General features: G+C 43.6%; 1 protein-coding gene across 1 annotated transcript; it reads left to right on the forward strand.

The window, feature by feature from the left end:
- Positions 1-5,749: 5,749 nt before the first annotated feature.
- On the forward strand, positions 5,750-19,565 carry RARRES1 (retinoic acid receptor responder 1). The gene is made up of 6 exons (XM_063132038.1): positions 5,750-6,085; positions 13,968-14,030; positions 14,596-14,734; positions 16,360-16,487; positions 17,763-17,825; positions 18,968-19,565. The coding sequence occupies exons 1-6, from the start codon at positions 5,831-5,833 to the stop codon at positions 19,127-19,129; spliced, it is 810 nt and encodes a 269-aa protein (XP_062988108.1). The 5' UTR covers positions 5,750-5,830; the 3' UTR covers positions 19,130-19,565.
- The last annotated feature ends 2,640 nt before the right edge of the window (positions 19,566-22,205 follow it).

Below are 22,205 nucleotides of genomic sequence, written 5' to 3' on the forward strand. Positions count from 1 at the left end.
TGACATATGGCTATCCAGCTGTATCTTGAATGCCTCTAGTGTGGGAGAGCCCACAACATCCCTAAGTAATTGGTTCCATTGTCATACTGCTCTTACGGTCAGTTCAACATTGATGTTTCCCATATGACAGTGAATGGTTACTTAACTGCTTTTTTGAATATTCCAACATATGTTTCATTGGAATGCTCCAACATATGTTCTCACCACAACTTGGAAAATGTATTTAAAAATCAGGATGTGCAAAGACCTGGGTTGTCATGATTTGATTGGGGTATGGGGCATGGCACATTCACAAAACTGGCTCAACACTCTAAAATTTCTGAGAAGGTTTATTTCTGATTTCTATGAGAATTAGCTCTTGTCTTCAGTTGACTCCCCTTCCCTTCCTGTGTCATAGTACTATCTTGCTGGGATCCATCAAGAAGGTAATATAGTAGAGAGCATGAGAAGAATCCCAGTACATTAGATCAAAGGTTCAGCTACTGCAGCATTCTGAGCCATTTTGTATGCAAAAAATATCTCCGGCTCACGGAAGGGCTGTTTTGCACTTTATGCTAGGACAGGGATGAACAACATGGTACCCACAGGCTCAATTGCACTCCTAGAGACCTTTCTTGGTGCTCACTGAGGTGCCCTAGCCTTCCCACTTTAAAAATAATTAACAAATTCTCTGCTGCTGCTGCTGAAAACTGTGGGTTCAAAGAAGTTGTTTAGTGTGCTGGGGCTGAGACTCCACGTGTCCATTGCTATGCCTCCCATGGCAGCCATTTTGTGATGGTGCCTAGGACAGTTTCTCAAATTGCCAGTTGCCTACCCCTACTAGTGGGTAGAGTGTTGCATAAGAAAAGTGAAACGAACTCCACAGATATTCTTCTGCTTGGGCAGGAACTTGTGCAATGGGACTCATGAAAACTGCCTTGCACAAGTATCTGAAGAGCAGCATGAGTGGCTGTTTTCCTTCCATTCATCCCTGTTTGGAGTAGAATCATAGAATAGTAGAGTTGGAAGGATCTAAAAGGCCATCGAGTTCAACCCCCTGCTCAATGCAGGAATCCACCCTAAAGCATACCTGACAGATGGTTGTCCAGCTGCCTCTTGAATGCCTCTAGTGTGGGAGAGCCCACAACCTCCCAAGGTAACTGATTCCATTGTCGCACTGCTCTAACAGTCAGGAAGTTTTTCCTGATGTCCAGCCGGAATCTGACTTCCTGTAACTTGAGCCCGTTGTTCCGTGTCCTGCACTCTGGGATGATGGAGAAGAGATCCTGGCCATCCTCTGAGTGACAACCTTTTAGGTATTTGAAGAGTGCTATCATGTGTCCCCTCAATCTTCTCTTCTCCAGGCTAAACAGGCCCAGTTCTTTCAGTCTCTCTTCATAGGGCTTTGTTTCCAGACCCCTGATCATCCTGGTTGCCCTCCTCCAAACACGCTCCGGCTTGTCTGCGTCCTTCTTGCAGTGTGGTGCCCAGAACTGGACACAATGTTCTAGATAAGGCCTAGCCAGGGCCGAATAGAGAGGAACCAGTACCTCCTGCAATTTGGAAGCTATACTTTCTTTCTTTCTGAAAGAAAGCTATACCCTTTCTTTCTGGAAGTAGCCAGTCAGACACCTCTGGGAAACTAACAATCAGCGCCCAAATGCAGCACCCATGCTGTGTTGTTTATCCACCAACACTCAGTATACAGAGGTAATACTGTAGCTGTACATAGAGGCTCAATTTAGTTGTCATAAACCTATCCTCCTTTTAACAGTTGGAGGAAAGGCTTGGTTCTGTTTCTAATAAATGGAAATAAAAACAATCATGAGATTAGGAAAAAAAGTTATGAATGACTTTAAAAAAAATAAGAAAGAAAACATGTGCATGTTTAAAGGGAAGCTTTAAAAACAAGTTGTTCCATAAATCTAGTTGCGAAATGCCTGAATTGGTTTTGCCTGAATTAATTCCACAACATTAGAAAGACATATGTTAGCAATTATGTCCTGGGTGATTGCTACACAAAATGTTATGATTTTTTTCCCCTGGGAAGTAAAGATAAAAACTTTTCAGATATGATGTAAATTAAACTAAATGACTGCTACACTAATAGCTAAGAAGCAAGATATGTGAAAGGGTACATCATTAAAAGGCTTGTACACTAATGTTCTAGTATAATGATTTAAAATTGTAGCAATCTTCCTCCTTCAATTTAACCCTTAAATCAGAGACAGTCCATGTTTGGGCCATGGCAATTTCAGGGCCTTTTGATTTTAATCAAAGTTTGAAATAAATATTGCCACACATCTATTTAGGGAAGAGGTTGTTATTTTCAAAACTTGTGAGAGGGGTAGATATTCCACTCTTTAAGGAAGCCTAGTATTTAAGCACTGATGACCTCCATGCAGGTGAGTGAGTGGGCAGGCAGAGTGGCTATAGAGTGCTCCATTCCAGATTTGTGCTGAGGATTGAAACCAAATCTGCTGCTAGGGGAGGGAACTCCATTTCCCCACACCTAGCATAGAAATGCAGCTCTCCTCTGCTAGCTCCCAGCGGGCTAATTTAATTTTAATTTATTTATTGCAGTCTTGTAAATATTACGAGTTTATTTACAAGGCTGTTTTAATGTTCTATATCTCCTGACCTTAAAATGCAATAACTCAGCCAATAGTTATTTGGAGAAGCCATGGGGACACTATGTATATTTCATATACTAATGTTTTATTATTGTTACCTTATGTGTGTTCTGGAAAAGTAAACAGCCATTGCCAAGCTGAGCTCCAAGGAGGTTTTTTTTGGGAAAGTACATTTATTGCTCAGACCATCCACGTCAATGATCTCATACCACCCAAACATGTTCTCCCTGAGCATGAAGGCCTTGCTGTTAGGTACTGCTTACTTTATTAACATAAAGCTTGACCATCCTTCAAGGGGCTGGTGTGTCAGATGATCATACCTAAGAGCAAGCAACAGCTACAGGCAAGTGGACAGTGGGCTAGAGGACAGGTAGTTAGCCACTATTAACATGTACAACAGCAGTCTATCTCTGAATACCAGATGCTGGGAGGCAACAGCAGGGGAAGGGCACTGCCTTCATGCCTTGATTGTAGGTTCTCTGGAGGCATATGGCTGTCCATTTTGGAGGGGAAAGTCTTGCCTAATTCAGCAGCAGGGCTTTTACATAAACTGGCAACCCTGAGAAAGAACCAGGTGATCTCCCTCAGCAAAACGAAATAATTAAAAACAACAACAACAACAACAACAACAACAACAACAACGAAGCCATTACAGGGTAATACACTGCCTGGACCTTTAGGTCATCTTTGGATCTCCTTCTCTAGGTGCCCCAATGAAGGAAGGTAGTCAGGTGGCCACAAGAGAGAGGGCCTTCTCTGTTGTGCCACTCCATCTATGGAACGCCCTCCCCAAGGGGCCTGCCTCATCATGCCTACATTGCTATCTTTTAGGTACCAGTCGAAGTCATTTCTCTTCTCCCAGGCATTTTAAATTTTAAGATTTAATGGTGCCTCTTACATGTTTTACAATTTGTTGATGTTTTCCAGTGCTGTTTATTGTTGTTCTTTTGTATGGTGTTTTTACTCCTTTAGGTTTGCAACCCACCCAGAGAATGTCTGTGATGAGGCAGATTAAAATCAATCAATGCATCTTTTAATAGGACAACAACCAAGTAATGTCCCAAAGTTGTGAGCAAGCTTTTGAGTTCTCCAGAACTCTTCTTTCAAACTGGATATTAATTGTAGACCATGATGTTAAAGCTCTGAAGTCTACAGTTTATAACTTTCTTAAGACAGGGTGCAGCAGGAGTTGTGCAGAGTTACAATGCAATCCTATGCATATCTATTTGGAAGTAAGTCCCATTGACTTACCTGGGAGAAAGTAAGTTCCACTGAACTCGATGGGACACACATAAGATGTTAATTAGGTTAGCCTTCGCTAGATGCTAAGCAGATCCCTCAGTAACGTTTGGGGACACAGACCTTGCTGAAGAATCATAGAATCATAGAAGCTAAGCTCGTCTGTGTCTTATCATCTATGAATGAGATACTTGGGAACCCCTCATGCCTTGATCCCTTAAATGGAAGAAAAGGGGGGATTTCCTTTTTTCTCACACAATGCAATTCTACAGATGCCTACTCAGAATTAAGTCCCATTGAGTTAAATAGGGCTCATTCACAGGTGAATGTACAAGACTATAGCCTCAATTAGTGATCCTGTTGAACTGTTATACAGCGTCCTTCCTGTTTTACACCTGCATTTTTACAGATCTGGGATTCTTTTCTTACAGCCAACATGACTAACTTTACTTTTCAAAGACTGTTCTGGCACCTTGAAGACTAACCCATTTATTATAGCATAAACTGGTGGAAACGGAGGGGGGGAGAACCTCTGGCCCTCCAAATGTTCTTGGACTTCAACTCCCATCAGTTCCAAACACTGTGGCCAATAGTAAGGGACAATGGGAGTTGGAGTACAGTACATCTGGAGAGCCAGATGTTCTTCAGTCCTGGCATAAGCTTTCAACAGATTAGAGTCCACCATGAGATGTTATATATTTTATTTTTATGTTAGTTATTTGTTAATTTATATCCCGGCTTTCCTCCAAGGAGCCCAAAATGGCATACATGAGCCGCCGCCTCTTATCCTCACAACAGCCTTGTGAGGTAGGTTAGGCTGAGAGTCAGTGACTGGCCAAAAGTCACCAAGTGAGCTTCATGGCTGAGTGGGGACTAGAACTCAAGTCTCCCCAACCTAATATTCCAATCTCTACACTGGCTCATATTATTCTTTCTGTGTCAAAGCCAAATCAAACAGCAAGATTATATGGAAGAGCAGGAAGCTGTTACTTATTTGGGGCGCAAACCTTTGTGTGTTTAGACAGAAAAAGAACCCTCCAACTCCCACCATGCCCATGGAAAGGAGGACTGGGCTCCTGTATTTTTAACAGTTGTATAGAACAGGGAATTTCAGCAGGTGTCATTTGTATGCATGCAACACCTGGTGAAATTCCCTCATCACAACAGGTTAAAGCTGCAGGAGCCCTGTCCTCTTTTGTTTCTGGTCACTCTAGACAGGGCTCCTGCAGCTTTAACCTGTTGTGATGAAGAGGGGATTTCACCAGGTTCCCCATATATACAAATGACACCTGCTGAAATTCCCTTTTCAATACAACTGTTAAAAAAACAGGAGCCCTGTCCTCCTTTTCAAACGGTCACCCTACCACAGCCAGCCTGTCCAAACACTCATAGGGTTGTGCCTGGGGCTGCCTAAACATGCATAGGGTCGCACCTTTAATTTTTGTTTTACTTCTAGAGAGGCAGAAACATGTTTGTGGGGATTTCCACCTCAGTTGTCCAATGCATTTGGCTGGCCTTGGATACAGCTACCATGCCCCTCGCCTTGGGCTGAGGGGAGGGCCGCGGCCGTGTTATTTGCTGCTTTGCCTCCGGCAGAGAAGTGTTTTGGGCCACAACGCGTGTTGCGGGGTGGAGAGGGGTGGGGGGGGGGTGTGTGAGAGAGAGAGATCAGGTGCGCAGTGGTTTCCCTCAGGCGTCTTACAGCCGCCGCCGCTGCTGCTGCTGCTGCGGCAAAAACTCGCGGGCGCCCACGGCAGCAGCTGACCGGCGTCTCGGCCTGGAAGGCGCGCAGCAGCGAGGAGAGCGGGAAAAGCGGAAGGAAACGAGTAGGCGCTGCTGAGCAAGGCGCCTCCTGCCCGGGGCTGGAGCCAGCCAGGGGCGGGACCGGCAGCCTCGGGGCACTACTTGTGCTCGGCCGGCCGCCTGCGCAGTGTTTCGGCTCATTCCACGAGCGCGCTTCTGACCACGCAGCCGGTAGGATGCAGCGGCTCACGGCATCCCTTCTCTTGCTGGCCCTCTTCGCCTCCTCGGCTCGGGGCACCGACCAGGATGATGACTGGCTCTGGTCCCGGTCCAACCCGACCTGGCAGCAGCGCCGGTCCCGGGGCGCGCTCGACGTCTCCAGCTTGCAAGTTGCCCGAGTCGCGCAGACGGCCGTCCAGTATTTCAACTACCTGCAAGGGTCGCCCAGCTCTCTCCGGGAGCTGGGGCACGTCAAGAAGGCGTCGGTCAAGGTAAGGAAGGGACAGGAGATGGAAAGAGCGCGGGCCTTCAAGAGCCCCATCCTTGGACTTAATTGGAGGGCAATGCACTCTGCACATGGTCAGAGGCCTGTCCTTCAAAACAATGTTCCTGGCTCTGAAATTAGCCCTGGGGAGTGGTGGCTCTGGTGAAGCCTAGATGGGAGAGGAGGCTCTCCTGTTTCCAGAAAATATAGCTTCCAACGATGCTTGTTTTTCTCTCGGTTGTGTTGCTAGCCGTTTTGGGGCTACTGTGCCTTTAAGATGGCAGAAAAGTTGCAACTACGGCTTTTTCCATCTCCCTTCAGCTCCATTTCGGGAAAAGATTTGCGAGATTCCAATGGTACAGGAGCCTTGCTAGGAGGAAAAGTTGGTAACTATGCGATCGATGTACAGTGGCAAGCAAGTCACAAGCAGATAATCAGGGGTGACCATTTGTCCTTTTCGCACTTGACCAAGAGCCTGTAGGGATGAGCCACGTTTTACCCACACCCCAAATGTACACGAGAGACTCCCATCAAGTTAGCCTGGGGTGGGAAAGTTCCAAAGAAGTTTAGCCATCCTTAGGGTTGGGACTCAAGACCACTTGCTTTCTTCGCCTGTCTGATGGAGTTGACCAAGATGGGTAATGAATGATCGGATCGGATCACACTTTAACTTGGGCTGAAACATTTAGCAGCAAACTAGTGACTCCCATCAATGCCATGCTGCTGATTCTCTGTTGCAAAGAAAGAGGCAGTTAGCACTGGAAGAATCACCCCTTTGGATGTGAGTTCACCAGCTTCTCCCCGCCCCCTTGATCCGTGGACTCATTAATGGAACTGTTAGATTGGAAATACCACATTTTTCCTAAAGAAAGGTCTTCAAGTTGACAATTGTGAATCGTTCACAAGGACATACAGCAGGGGGGCTAAATCAGCTAATGCAACAAATCAGAGTGCCCCAGATAGGATATTATTGTATCCTGATGTTGACTCAGCAGTGCAATATTTGGATTCCTTTGTTTGACTTGAAATGGCTATAATTTTACTTGCAGATCTTAACAGAAGCAGTCATGTCAGGGCTAAACTATTATGCCAGTTGTGAAAGCTGGGGTTGTGGGAAGGAAATACCTTATCTACTTAATTCAAAGAACTGAGCTCTTACGCTGAGAAGTGCAGTGACCTCCTTTTCTGATTAAGCTACATTTTCCGAACACTCTGCAACTGTTTTCCAGTGCAGGGGTGGAAAGGCGCATAACAGGGCAAGGGATTTTTTTTTACACTATGAGATAAATTCCATGCCTTCTTTAGAATTTACATGCCACTTCTCTCTTTTAAGAAAGACCCAAAGCAGCTCACATCATAAGCAAAAACAGTCAATATTAAAATAACAATTAATGTAATAAAAATACAAGCATGCAAAGAAAATATAACAGTAATAAGCTTAGCATTTGCAAGTTATAACTGGGCCAATACAAAATCTAGCCAGAAGATAAAGTGATGTTATCTCACTCGTATAGGAGACGAAAATACATTATGCCACCCACATTGCCCAAAAGGTTCAACCTCCAATCTAATCAGGAAGAAAAGGATAAGAGAAACACTGCCTCAAGTAACAGCTCACCCTCACACTACGGGTTCTCCTCTGGCTTTGGCAGATATGGATTTTTTCTACATAAGGCGGTTAGTCGGCTGAATCTACTTTCAGTTTTGTCCAGAATTGAGATCCGAGCATTACACAAGAAGTGTTTCCTTTCCTGCTTTTCCACTACATAAACTCTAGGGGGCACTGTAGTATAGCAGAATAACACAATGGGAGATTGTGCTTTCTTTTGCTTTCTCAGTTAAATGCTGCATTTTCGTTGCTCTAAAAAAACCTTACCAAAAGTGCTAGCTAGAGACAAAAGCCAAACTACAGGGTTATGCCGTCTTCTAAAGAACCCGTAAACAACATGGGTAGGGAATGACAAGCGCATGATAAATGCCTCGTGTAGAAAAGCAAGATCTAAAAAATCAAGAGAGGTGGTGGCCCCACCCTGGTGGTGCTGCTTTCCGCTTTTCATATCTGGACACCATCATTCTGTGAGGCAGGGCAGAGGGAGGAGAGATGCAGCATGCTCAGATAGACGCTGTCAGAGATGCTCCTGACAGTGTCTCCCCTTCGTCCTCACCATAGCAACAAGGAGGTGGAAGAGTGATCCCATGTCAGGAGATGGGATCACTCCGCTGCCTACGTTTTGCTATGGGAAGGGCGCGGCCATAGCAACAAGGAGGAGGCAGGCCCACCGGGTCTTTTAGCCATTTGTTGCGCCTCCCTTCACTGCGCCAGGCTATCTATTTGAAAATGGGGATCCCCCCAACCCCATTTCCAAATGGATAGCCCGGCGCAGTGGAGGGAGATGCAACAAATGGCTAAAGGAGCTGGCGGGGTGGCCATAGCAACAAGGAAGTGGCGGGGCAGAGTCAGCTATGGCTGCCCCACTCCTTGTTGCTATGGCCATCCCGCCGGCTCCTTTAGCCATTTGTTGCATCTCCCTCCACTGCGCCAAACTATCCATTTGGAAATAGGGATCCCCCTGACCCCATTTCCAAAGGGGTAGCCAGGTGCGGTGAAGAGAGAGGCTCGCCTGACGCCGTCCACAATGTGGCGATGGGACACTTGTCGGGGGATGGTATCCCTCCACAACGCCTCCGTCCCCATTTGTTCCTATGCCGAGGGCAGAGAGAGATGCTGTCAGGAGTCTCTCCTGACAGTGTCCCACCACCCTTAGCATAGCAACGAACCACAAACGGAGGGTGGGACGCAGGAGGATGTACTCACTCCTGCATGCCGCCCTCTGTTCACCGCAAAGTGCTGGTGACAGGGACGCTAGGAGCTACGGCTGCTCTCAAGCAGCGGCAGGAGTTCCTAGCGTCCCCCGTCACCAGCACTTCCTCTCCATGGTGGGGGCAAGGGGTGTGGATGTCCCTGGGAACAGGTGGGGCAGCGCAGTTGACGGCACCTCACCCAGGGATGGCATGTGCTCATCCTGGGAAGTGCAAGGGGGAGCTGCTGATTGCAGTGCCCTGCCCAGGGACAACAGGTCCCCAAGTGCTTCCCGGGACATGATTATTTCCCCTGCCCATAGAGCCCCGCTGGGCAAGAGCAGCAGGGGTTTCTGCCGCTCTTGCCTCGCAGCTCTATAGGCAGGGGAAATAATGAACGGAGCCCGCCACACGACACAATAACCAATGGTTGTGCAGATAATCAAGTCTGCACACCGTTTATTATTTGCATTGGTTATTTCCCATTAATAACCAACCGTGGCATGGTTTTTCCTGACAGACAATACAGTAGTCAATGGTGGACTATTTAGTCTATGGTGGACTGTGTAGTCAACCATTCATCCGAATGCAGTCACATTCATATATTCATATGTTCAAAATGTATTTGTACAAAGTGAATGCAACCACTTTGCTAATACTTTCCCAAGTGCACTAATCATTTGTGCTATAATGCTATACCCACTTTATCTGGGAATAAGCTCTGTTGAACTCAATGGGACTTTTGCAAAGGATTGCACAGTGTTAGGGGTGTTGCATCCCTTGTGTCTATGGATGTTTGAAAGTTGAGTTGACCTCCTTTGTCCAGTATAGTACTTGATGAAAGCCATTCATACATTCACAGAAGCCTTAAGATGTTATCCAAACCTGCTATGTGTGTTGTAATCGATGCTACAATCAATAAAATTGAAAATTCAAGATTCTGCTGTGCTCTCTAAACATACTGGTGGAAAGCCAGCCTGATCAGACAAATGCTGATGAGATGATATATAATCGTCATTAAGCACAGGATAAACATGGATAGCTTGCAACAATTCCCTGCTCAGCTTCGCTTGTGAAAACTTCAAAAATTGCCTTGCAAACCTAGTCCAAGTGGGTTAAACCTGTAGCTGTCAGTGTCCTAGAATCTGCTGCAGGCACTAATCTCCACTTGAGTATTCAGTCTTGTGTTGCATTCTGCCCTTCTGAAAATCTGGGGGGTGGGATTCTTTAAGTAGACAGCGAAGAGCCTGGGGCAACATTTTATTTTTTCCTCTCTTGTATCACAGAGGTATTTGCAGGGGAGAAAAAAGACCAGAGTAAGCAATCACTGTAATGTTTTGCAAAACAAACCAGCTGGCTGGCCTGGATTGTTTGTTAACCTTTCCAGTCTTTAGACGTAATCAAAAGTATGTTTTTGGATGCAGTTTGATCTGAAGCTATTCTTCTAAGGGGAAAACCCACTGCTTTGGAATGGGGTGGGGAAAACATAAGTACAGCACAATTTCATGTGTTCAAAGAGCCTATGCAGGCCAGTCTGCCTCTCTGATGCCAGCTTGGTATAAATAGTCACCAGCTACAGAGGTTCCTGTACCTTTTATATGTGTTTGGCATGAGTAAACATGGCAAATGTGACTTTGCCAAGCCAGGCCAACCAATCATCTTGTTACAAACAAAGAAATCCTTTTTGGGGTTAGGATTTGGAAATTCTTAATCTGCAATTTAGGAGCATTTGCTGTCTTGATCTTGTGGTTTTATAGAACCCTCTACATTCCCGTGGCACACTTACTTGGGAGTATGCCCCAATGAACTTAAAGGGCTGTCCTTGGTGGGGATCAGATCAGTCTCCCTTTGTTGCAGGGAGGCATTTTACCCTCTTCTCCCTCTAATAGCAGGGGAAATCTTTCTTTGGCAAGTTCATAGTGCAATACCAGCTTAGCACAGTGCTGATTTTGCACCATTAAGGGTTCATTCCAACTTATCTCTGATATTTTTAAATGGAATAAAGCAGGGAGGGGTTAGAAACCACAGGAGACATCCTGTTTGTTGACAGCATCATGAAATCAACCTGGAAATGTCTTTGAGTGGCCAGTCACAAGCATGCTATAAATCGCTCTTTTAGAGAAGCCCTTAGCTGCAGCAACTAATGATCTTGTGGCTACTGTGAAGGGGGGGACTTGCTTGTTCACAAAATGGTTGCCATGGTGGGCATAGAGTTATGTACGAACCCAGCCATGTCTTGTCTTATAACTAGCTATCTCATGATGGATCTGGTTTCATCATTGGGCCTTAACAGAAAACGGAGTAACTTGTTTGTGTTACTATCATTTCTTGGAATGCTATTAAACACATCCTTAATTAAAAGATACTTATTAAAACCTTAACAGTATTTGGTAGAAAGATGTAAGAATTAGGAGCATGCCTGAAGTTAGAAATCTCATTAAGTTTTTTGTTTCTTTTTCACTGTGGTGAAAGAGTAATCTGGTGGAGGTAAAATGAGTCCTGAATGCATTTCTTTCCTAGTGAGGAGACTAGAAAACAAGCATGTCATTGTCAAGCTTTAAACTCACTCTTGCAAGCGGGTTTGGAATGTCCTCCACCCTTTCCTTATCCATCAAACTACATCCTGCCCCCGTCTTGACGGTGGCGTGTCGGCTCTCGGGTTCCCTCAGGTTCCCACATTGGTGCTCCTTCCTGGCATCTGCACGGCAAGGAGTGCCAATGCGGAGTTGCCACTGCCACTGGGCAGAGCACTGGGAAGGAATTGGGCAGCCACCCTCTCTTCCCTCTGACCTCCCTCTGGCTGCCCCTGTCCTCTCCCCCCACCCCGTTTTTTAATTATTATTTAATCTGTAGATACGAATCAGAGCATTACTGTTCATAGGGCTGTTTCGACATACCCAAGCCTTGAAAATAAGTAAAAGATGCATGAAAATTAAGACCTATTCACAATGCAAGCTATATCATGAAGCTAGGTAACAAAGGTTGCCAACTGATCAGAAACCATTTGGCCCAGCTTGCTGTTGTGATTTTAACAGTGGCTGGCTCTGCACAACCCAATTGGTGAAATTTTCACATTATGGAAATAAATATTGTCACCTGCAAAGCTATATAATGAGCTGCTGTTGGAAGGCAAAGCTATAAGGACCAGTTGAAAATCTGGTAACCCAACTTTTACCTATGCTCTTCATCACCTGTCCAGAGTGTGGTAAATCCTAGCTTGTAGCTATTTGGATACTTCTGTATGTTTCCAGCTCAAGAACTGGGAATATGAAATGAGGATAGACCCTGGAAAGGTCCTAAATATTCTATGCACACAACAAGTTTCATCTCAACCTGTTCTACTTGATACCACAAGATTTAATACATCTGGTTGGCTGATGATATCCTTGAAGCGGTGGGATGGTTTTATTACAAGGTAGCTGAATAGAGAGTTTTGAGCAAGGTTAGAGATTTCTTTCTTTTTAAAGAAAGGGTGTTTTTTCTTTCATTTATGATTAATTCATTGGATAGCCAACAGAGCCTGGTAATGCTTCTCCTCCCCCAAATTTTAGCCTTGCAGCCTAAAACTTTCTAAGTACATAAAATAAGATGTATAATAAATACGTAAGTGAAGATGCCAAAGCACATAGCATCCCGGAAAATAACTCCAGCATACCTAAATATTTTCTGCTGAAATCAAAGGGATGTTACACTGCTTAATTTTGGCAGAATCACGCCCTCTGCAGTTAGAAGATTGCAGCAGCCATGGTAATGAAGTCCTTCATTACAAGTCTTTCTTGAGCAAGTAGAGACTGCAGTCCTTTACCCACGTACTTGGAAGTAAGCCCATTGAACACAGTGGGACTTCACTTGAAAATCACATGCATAGGATTGCACTCCAAAAGCTGCAATGAAAGCTGGATAGGAAGTTTCCTTTTGGGATCATGCAGACAAGCATTTACAAGGACTGGTACAATCTCACCTCTGACATGCATGTTCACTAGCTAGCCTTAGACAAGCACTTAACCCAGCCTTCCCCAACTGCTTCCCTCCAGATATATTGGTCTGCAACTCCCATCATTCCCAGCTCCTGGGAAAGTTGCTGTCTAAGACATCTGGAGGGCTCCAGATTAGGGAAGCTGATAGCCTCAGGGCCCCCCCAAAAAAGCTGCTTAGTGGGAGACTCAGGATAGATAAAAGAAGTTCTTCACACAGCGCATAAACTATGGTATTCACTACCACAAAGTCTAGTAAAGGCCATCAATTTGGATGGCTTTAAAAGGGGATTAGACAATTTCCTGGAGGAGAAGGCTATCAATGGCTACTCATCCTGATGGCTAAATGCTACTTTTAGTATCAGAGGCAGTATGACTACATACACCATTTGCTGGGGAACACAACTGGGAGGGTGCGTTTGCACCCATGTCCTGTGTGTGAGTTTCCCACAAGCAGCTGGTTGGCCACTGTATGAGCAAAATGTTGGACTAGATGGACCCTTGGTCTGACCCAACATGGTTGTTCTTATGTTCTTAAAATAGGGATGATAATATTGACCTCTTTTATAGAGGTTTACGAAAGCTCTTTTATATAGCTTTCATAAACATGATTAAGATGATGTATAGCTGAGTGGGCAACTTGTTGCCCTCCAGCTTCGCCCTATAACTCCCATCAGCTCCAATCAGTATAGCCAATGGATAGGGATGATGGATGTTGTTGGCCAAAACAACTGAAAGGCCACAAGTTGCCCATCCCTAACCTGCAGCAGAGAACTATAATCAGTCCTAAGCATTAATTTTATTTTTGAAATATATAAACATAAATATCCAAAAAGAGTATTCATACCAGAATATGTTCAGTCAGCATCCAATCTTTAATGGTTATCCCATTCTAATTCCTCAGTCATTAACCACATAAAGAATTCAAATCAGTTTATAAGTATAACATTATTTTGGGTCTTATGTAGCCCTGAGATCAATTCCAGTACCTAGCAAGTGGGTCCCATTTTTCTGCTGTGGAAGTGGCTTGTATACATCCTTCCCTCCATATTATGTTTTTAGAGTTATTTAAAAATGCATTCTTTGAAGTGTAACTGTTGCTTCATTCTCTTGCAGACTATTCCAGGAGTTGGGCGTAAATATTTCCTGCAGTTTGTTACAAAAGACGTACAAACCAGGGTAGGTTTTCACCATAAAACATTACTTCCTGCATGTATCTTTGCATTTTTACTGTGTTCTCCCTTCAGGCAATTCTCTTCTCTCATCCATGGAGTGAAAACCAGCTTTTCCTTACTTGCCTGGATATAATGGGCTCCCTGCTATATAGATGCAAAAGCTCCACCCATTCGTGTCAAGTACAGAGAAAGCATGGATGCTGCTGTAGTCTAGACAGCGAGGTGGGAGGCGGGAGTCCACGCAATGCTAGGCTGCAGATCTGGACAAGAGATTTATCACATGATCATCTCTCTTGGGTGCTGTGCTTTGATTGATTTATTTTTAAAGTATCTGTTCTGGATTGCAGCCATAGTGCATACACAGGGGTGGGGGGCATTGAACTTCCCCCATGCTGATTTCCCTGTTCAAAATGACCCTTCTCAGCTGCTTCTTGCTTCTAAAGGTGCCTTTGTATAGCGTTTTTATTCAAAACGTGCTCTTGGACTGGGCAGTGGGTTAAGTGGTGCTGGTGGTGGGATTCGTAAATGTTTTCAGTTTGGAAGTAACATTTTGTGCTTTGCTTTCCCAGCAAAATCTAGGGACGTGCCTCGCAACTGTGTTATACCAAAAGCAAAATCCTAAGCCGCAAGTTGAAATGAGCTGTGTAAAGAGCAAAGATACAGATCAGCGTCTGCAGGATGACCACAGCTTGTACCTAAGCATCAGAAGTATGCCTGTTGCAAATATGCTCTTCCTAATATATCCCTTTCAAATTATTCACTTTAAGCAGACTTAGCACTTTTATACCAGAGAAACTAATGTGTGCTTGTGATTCCTTGTTGTCTATGAGCTCTTTAGATGACATCATGATCCTCCAGAGCAGCCTTCCTCAACCTGGGGCGCTCCAGATGTGTTGGACTGCATCTCCCAGAATGCCCCAGCCAGCTGGCTGGGGCATTCTGGGAGATGCAGTCCAACACATCTGGAGCACCCCAGGTTGAGGAAGGCTGCTCCAGAGGTTTATTTTTTTAAACAGGGAAAATGGGGTATTGTTTTAGAAAGAGGAAAAAGTGTTTCTCCTTGTGTATTCAAACTATTCTGCTATAGCATGGCTCTACCTAGTGGTTATGTAGTGGAAAAGCAGAAAAGAAAAAGCATTTTTGTATAGAGCTCAGATCTCAATTTTGCAACGAAACTGAAAGGAGATACAGCAATTTACAGCCTCACGTAGAAAAGCTCTTACACAAAAAGGAGTCTGTAATCATTGCCGGAAGATTATTCTAGAATAGCTTTCCACCACCTGTATTTGTGTTTTTAGATGGTTGGTTGTTTTTATGCTCTTCATGCTTTTAATTTTTGTGGTCCGCCCAGAGTGCTTCGGCTATTGAGCAGTATAAAAATGTAATAAATAAATAAATGCCTTTCAGTTGTATTGGACTACAACTCCCATAATTTCCACAACCTGGAAGATACCAGGCTGGAAAAGGCTGTTCCTGGATGGCAAGTTCAGTGTTCCTGCCCTGGCTACAGCTGTCAGTGTGTACTTGTGCATGTACAGGGGCGTGTAGGGCTTTTTAGTGAAGAGCAACTATTTCCCTCTCTTTTTTTCTCCTTGTGGGAGAAGACAGAAGGGAACCAGTTGCAGAGATTTAATATCCTTTTGCATTCTCAATGGAGAGAAGTTCAGTCCCCCAATGTAAAGACTAAGCAGAAGTTTTTCTTTCCTTGTAGTCCATTACAAAGCATCTCCAGAGCTTTCTTAAAGATGAAAGCAGTTAGGATTTCATGATTAACCGTAGCAGATTCTTTACCTGTGATGTGCACACCTTACATAACTGATATGTATACTGGCAAGTTGAATATTGGATCATTAATCCACTGAGTGGTCCATTTTTTTTAAATAGCACCTATATGTTTATTTGTATATACATTCATTCTTCACCTTTCCCATACTCAAATCACAAACATTAAAAAAACAGGTGGCAAACCTGCTCCAGACATTTGGAAAGAGGAGAGGTAATGTGTTAGCAATGGCATGGGTGGTAGCCAATAATTGCCCTCCACAGCTAGCTTTACCCTATTGAGGCTGAATTTTGCCAAAAATTGCAGAATAATTTTTTCCAGAGTTCATCACAGTAGAATGGGTGTTTGCTTACACAGCAGTGATGACTAGCAACCCACCTCTGCCACTCTTAAATGTTTTATCGCTCTTCAATTTTTTTAAAAATGCATTTAAACGCACAGAACAAGTCCTTGAGCATGCACAATAGGTCTCTGGAGCCAGTATCTGCTTACTATAAAAGAGTGTCATTATTACATTCTCTAAACCATGCTCTTGTTCCATCCCTTGCAGATGATAATGAACCCTCCGCAAGTTATTTGAGGCTTTTGGCAAGCCTTGGCAGCAATTACATTGCATGGGAGAAGTCAACCGAAGGCTCAGCTTACACCATGTCACAAGTCAAGGATGTGAAGCAGTGGGTAGGTGGAGCTAACATGGTTTGTTGAAAAGCCAAAGGCTCCTCCATAGATGGTTTCACGCCTAGCTGGCTGCTTGGCTTACCTATCAGGCATCTAACTCCCTTAGGAACACCATCTCCTTCCAATGCCTGACCAACGATTACGGGAAATCTCCGGTATTTCCACAGGGAATTTCACAGGCCATAAAAGTACTTCTCAGCTTGCCAAAGCCACGTAGCTCCCATGCTCAGCTTACTGCAATTCTCTCACATGCCTGCATGACAGATGCAGAGAATTCTGGGTTGTGCATAGATGGCACCATGCACCATTCCACACAAAACCCCAACCATGTATATCTAAGATTAATCGCCTTCATACTGTGGGGGTTCATGTATGTCTTGGTTGAACCTCTCTGCATCTTGGCAAGTGGTGCCATTTATGTTCTTGCCTTCTGGGAGGATTTTTTCAGGAAACCTGGTGTAGTATTCAACTCGTATCTTCCACTGATGGAATGGCATCCATCATTGGATTCCCCCTACAGCCCCCTCCCAAAACTGCTCTAGGAGTGTGGTGGGGGCTGCAGTGGGGAAGAAAGGAAGGCAAGATTTTGTTACATGAGTGGAAGTCTACTTGCACAACACTGTATTATTACCCCTGATGTTCACTACAACTTTTGACTCCAATATGAATAGGACCAAGTATAATCAACAATGGCCCCGTTCAGACAACACACTAAACCATGCTGCTTAACCACAAAATGGTTAACGGAATGCATGCATTCCACTGTGTTTAATGCATGGCTACCCTGGGGTTCTGTTTAAGGCAGGTGCAGTACAATCTTAAGCAAGCTTACTCAGAAGTAAACCCATTAAATTTAATGCTACTTACTCCCTATATTTGAAGATTGCAACCTAAATCAATAGGACTTTTCAGGCTCATGTTCTAGAGTGATTTACTTTCTCTACCACCAAATGCATTGGTTATCAAATAAGTTTCATCATTGGCACAGCTTTAGTGTAAAATACGAAGATAATGTATGATGGTGGGGAAGAGGGTAATATCCAAAATGCTTTGACAGTACTTGGAACAGAATAAAGGGGTTTTATAGAAATAATCATGAACACCCACAAAGGCATGGAATCAAAAATACACACATATACCACTCAAAAAATAATTCTACTCCTGCATATTTGGCCTAATGTTTAATCACATGACTTACAATTTCTAAATGCTAACAAGGTGCACTTTTTAAATTTAAATTTTAACTGGCTTTCTTCATTGTGTTTCCTTGTCCAGACAAGTCCCGATGATGCACTTGAATTTGACTTCACTGTTCAGCTTGATAGTGATGCTTCAGAGGTAAGACAATCACATTACTTAAGACGGCAACACCCCCATAAAGTAAGCAAGAATATATAGCAGGAATCGTATTTTTATAGCCATATTTTGAAAACTTGCATGTTGAAGGAGCTGAGATGCTGAGCCGAAATTAGCAACTCCCTGCCATGAATTCACTAAGGGAACAATCTTATGCTGCTAGACACTGTCTAGAGGGCCATAGGATTTTCAGTTTCTGGGAACCGAGGTCAGAACCAGTGCTCCAACCTTGGCGCCCAGAACCTGCTCTCCTTGCACCTTCTCATGCTCCCTCGTAGCCAACTCAGTTATTGCCATGGCTACATCTCCATGGAAATGGATCTTAGTGAGGGCAAAAAGGGCAGTCCTGGGGGCGAGGAGGGGAGGTGACTGTGGAAGCTGCTTTACGCAACTTCCTATCAGGTCTTCAGGCCCCCTCCCTGAAGCTTTGCTTAGATGGGTGAAATCGCCCATCTAGGCAAAAATGTAGGGCAGCTAGAGCATGGAGGAGAGGATCTGTGCCCTAAATCTCCAAACCTATATACACTTACCTGGAGTAAATCCCATTGATCTCAAGAGGGCTTACTTATGATTTGACATACAATTACTGTACAAGTGGCCTCAGTCAAATCATTATCTCTCAGCCTTAGCAACCCAATCTGGGAATAATGAGATCACTCTGCAGGGTTGTTATAAGGATGTTTAAGAGACTGACCTGGTCCGCACAATCAAAATAAGCCACTATGGCTTGTTGGAAGGGGAAACAACCCTCCAACAACCCATCAGTTGTTTATAGTTATTGGAGGGTTGTTTCCCCCTCCAATAAGCCATGCCGCCCAGGTTCGGATGGCACGACCAGCTGCGCCTGGGTAGTGATTATGGAAAACGTGCCCAGCATGCACCGCAATTTAAATAAACCACTCTGGCTTATTTTGATCATGTGAAGCAGACAAATGATTGCAAAACACTTTGCAGCACAATTCTGTGCATGTTTACTCAATTTAAAGGGTTTTGATTCCTAGTAAGCAGATTTAGTATCTTAAAGTGCAGTTCTCTGCAGGTCTACTTTTTTGGACATTCCTCATGTAAGAATGCAGCTTTTAATACTCATAAATACTGATTATTATTTTTGCATATTTCTCCAGTCTCTTTTCTGCCAGATGCGTATTGTCTGGCAGCTGGGTGAACCTTTGAAAGTGAAGTATGATTGCTCGGGAGACGAACAAACTTCAGGGTCTGCTGATGGCTCTGGAGATGACCTAGAATTTACTGGTTGGCCTTTCATTGATCCAGAAAATAATTTTTAAGCAAGAGGAATGCTTGTGTTTATAAAGGTGTAAACATTTTTACAATGGTGTAGAGCACCTACCATTTTAATATTCCAAAAGCAGTATTGTGATTCTTCTATATAAATCATTGCAGTATATTTGTAAGCTTTGCACTAGTCAGTTCTGATCTGCCGTGAATGTATTCTTTTCTGGATAATTTCATAAATGAAAAAAGTGTTTTTTTCTGTATCTTCCTAAACAGATTGTTTAATATATGTAAGAAGAACTACTGATTTGTCATCATGTTTCTGGCACTAGAGATAACTTGGATGAGACAAATGTTAATATATATGAACGAAAGTTTGAAATTTTTAAAAACTGCCATTTTAGTGAAATATTTGATAAAATATTTTAAGTTTTGGAAACAAACATTTGAGGCTGATTTAACTTATCTCCAATAAAATGAAGAGTGGAACCTTTTGTGTGTGCTATCGTATTTTACACAGGTTGGGCCACTTGAATATGGTGAAGAAATCAGCCCTCTCCCAACATTGCATTATTTGCTAACACAAATTAAGGTTTTTGTTAAGAATATTGGGGAAAGAACGTAACAGCACAATCCTATGAATATTTATTCAGAGGTCCCATCTGTTCAATGGGACTTATTCCCATGTACATGTGCATAGGATTGAAACCAAAATTACATAAGCAGATTTTGCAGACCTGAAGGATGTGATCCAGAAAAGGTTGGAGCCAAGCTAAACAAGACAGCAATCATGCAATTGCATGTCTTACTTTTAAAAAGTAAAGAACAGGATCCCCCCAATTGAGACCCATCTGTGACTGGTTGGGGGCTTTACCATATTCCCCCCCCCCCTACAGTAGACCCAATCTAGATCAGACCCCAAAGGCATCAAAAGAAAACCTTTCATTGGTGTGAATGGGAACCTTGCTTCCAATGCAAATAGAAGGTGCAGGGGTCCTGGTGCAGTTTGGAACTACAGTGGAGGCCAAACGCTTAAAGCCCCCTGTGTTGCTCCCACCAAGGTTTTAATCTGTATCAAGCCTCTGCAGCTGCTACTGGAGACGGCCTAACTGTATTCGTGACTTGTCTAGTTTGGCCCCGGCTTATACCAAAATTCTCTTGAAATCAAGGAAACTTCGCTTATCCTATTGATTGAAACAATATTTATGTAAAATCCACGATGTTTTCTGCTATCAGCTATTACATTCCACTCAGGCAGCCTGCCTAATACATAGATCTACTCCCATGAAAGCTCCCCAGCCTTCCACACAAAACGGCAAGTTGTAGCAATTCTTTGCAAGTTGACTTGCTCACAGAGAAGTGCTCTAACTAGCTGCATTGTCCTTGCTGGGATTCTTCTAGAAGGCTGTGCACAGACCCCCTCCGAATCAGCACATTCAGAGGTTCCAAATTGCCCCCAATTTGATTTAGGCTGCTTTGGCCCCAGGCTGATCTGATTCGGATCCAGATCTGAAGTGAGGTTTGGATACCCAATACGGGTCGGCTGTTACGAGTTCCCAGCTGCTCTGTTGGTGCCTGGGAAAGCTGGATGTGAGGCCAACTGGGATTCCATAGAACTGCCCCACTCACCCCAGAAATGGCCCTTTATGGCTGCTATTGTTTGTGACCTTAGATCTGGGAAATTACAGAGACCCCCATCTTCATTTAAAAAGCGCGGCTCTCATTGAGGGCGAGCGGACGGGGGCAGCAGCTCACCCTTGCCCTGAATTGGCCCAAAATGCTTCAGACCACTTTGTCCTGGTCCTGATCCAGATCTAGACCAAAGCAAGCTGAACTGGATTTGGGGTTCAGGCCCAAAGCACTCTACAACTCTACTATTCTCTCTTTATGACTAAAAACACTCACACACTGAAGTGACAGACCCAGCTGGTTACCAGCGTGAGGGATATTTCTGGTATTCATTCACCCCAGTTCCTGTTCTTAGAATGTATGTCTTCCAAGTTCTTTTTTTTGTAAGCAAAAAAAAAAAAAAGGATTATCTGTGTGAGTACTGAAGCAGATCTCAGCCCCATCACAATAAACTGCAAACAAAGAAGGGTTTTAGAAACTGTCTTCCAACAGGTTTTTATTTAAATGGAAATGCACTCCTTTCTAGTATGCAGAGAAAGCCTTGTAATAAATGCAACAGTTATGGGAAAGCAAGTTTGCATATTTCTATTTTTAAAAATGATCTGGTAAAAGAGAAAAATGCATCCATAATAAGGGAATTGAACATTTTGTTGGCAAATATTAAAATGATCTGCTGAAATTCGTTCTGCAAAGACATTTCATGAAACCAGAATAGTGAATGTAAATGATCATGCTAGAAAACAAATGTTATGCAACCTGGTGCCTGCCATATGCTTTTGACTGTAGTCATTGTTAATCCTGACCGTTGGCTATGCTGGTTGGGAACCTAAACATCTGGAAGGCACTAAGTTACCTACCTCAAATGTTTTGAAGAAGAGAATTAAGAAGTTACCAAAAAAGTATTCCTACCATATATCAATAGAAGAACAATTTGGGCTACAAGCCACTGTCTTTAAAATATGTTTTAAAATGCAACACTTTTCAATAAAAGATGCACAATATAAAGCACTTTTGACTGGCTGTAGATGTCTGAAATAATGTAATCCCATCAAATGCTGTGTAGATGAAAGGAGTGTGATGGAGCCTCCCCCAATCTGGTGCCCTTTAGATGTTTTAGACTACAACTTCTATTACCTCAAGCCATAAGACCAATGCTCATGGATGATGGGAGTTGTAGTCCCAAACATCTGGAGGGCACCACTTTAGGAAGGCTGGTTTAAACAAATGTGTGGTGGTATCCCTGGGATCTAAACACCTGTGAGAAACAACTAAAACCATCATACCCAAAAAATCATTATAAGTAAATCACAGGAACGAGTCTTAGGGTGAAATCTTTTGCATATTTAGTCAGAAAAAAAGTCCTACAACATGCTGGGAGTTGTAGGTCTTTTTTCTGTCTAATCATGCATAGGATCACACCTTTAATGTTTCAAAGTGCCTAATTAATTTAATTAGGAGACTATTTTGCTATTCATAATCCCATTGATTGCCTTCAAATTG

Source organism: Elgaria multicarinata, chromosome 8, assembly GCF_023053635.1.
Source record: "Elgaria multicarinata webbii isolate HBS135686 ecotype San Diego chromosome 8, rElgMul1.1.pri, whole genome shotgun sequence".
NCBI classification, from domain to species: Eukaryota; Metazoa; Chordata; class Lepidosauria; order Squamata; family Anguidae; genus Elgaria; species Elgaria multicarinata.

Bases quoted from the DNA above. Each gene is read 5' to 3' on its own strand.
- RARRES1 (XM_063132038.1), top strand. From the start codon at position 5,831: ATGCAGCGGCTCACGGCATCCCTTCTCTTGCTGGCCCTCTTCGCCTCC. The intron at 6,086-13,967 runs GTAAGGAAGGGA...ATTCTCTTGCAG, and splicing joins TCAAGAAGGCGTCGGTCAAG to ACTATTCCAGGAGTTGGGCG. The intron at 16,488-17,762 runs GTAGGTGGAGCT...TTCCTTGTCCAG, and splicing joins TCAAGGATGTGAAGCAGTGG to ACAAGTCCCGATGATGCACT.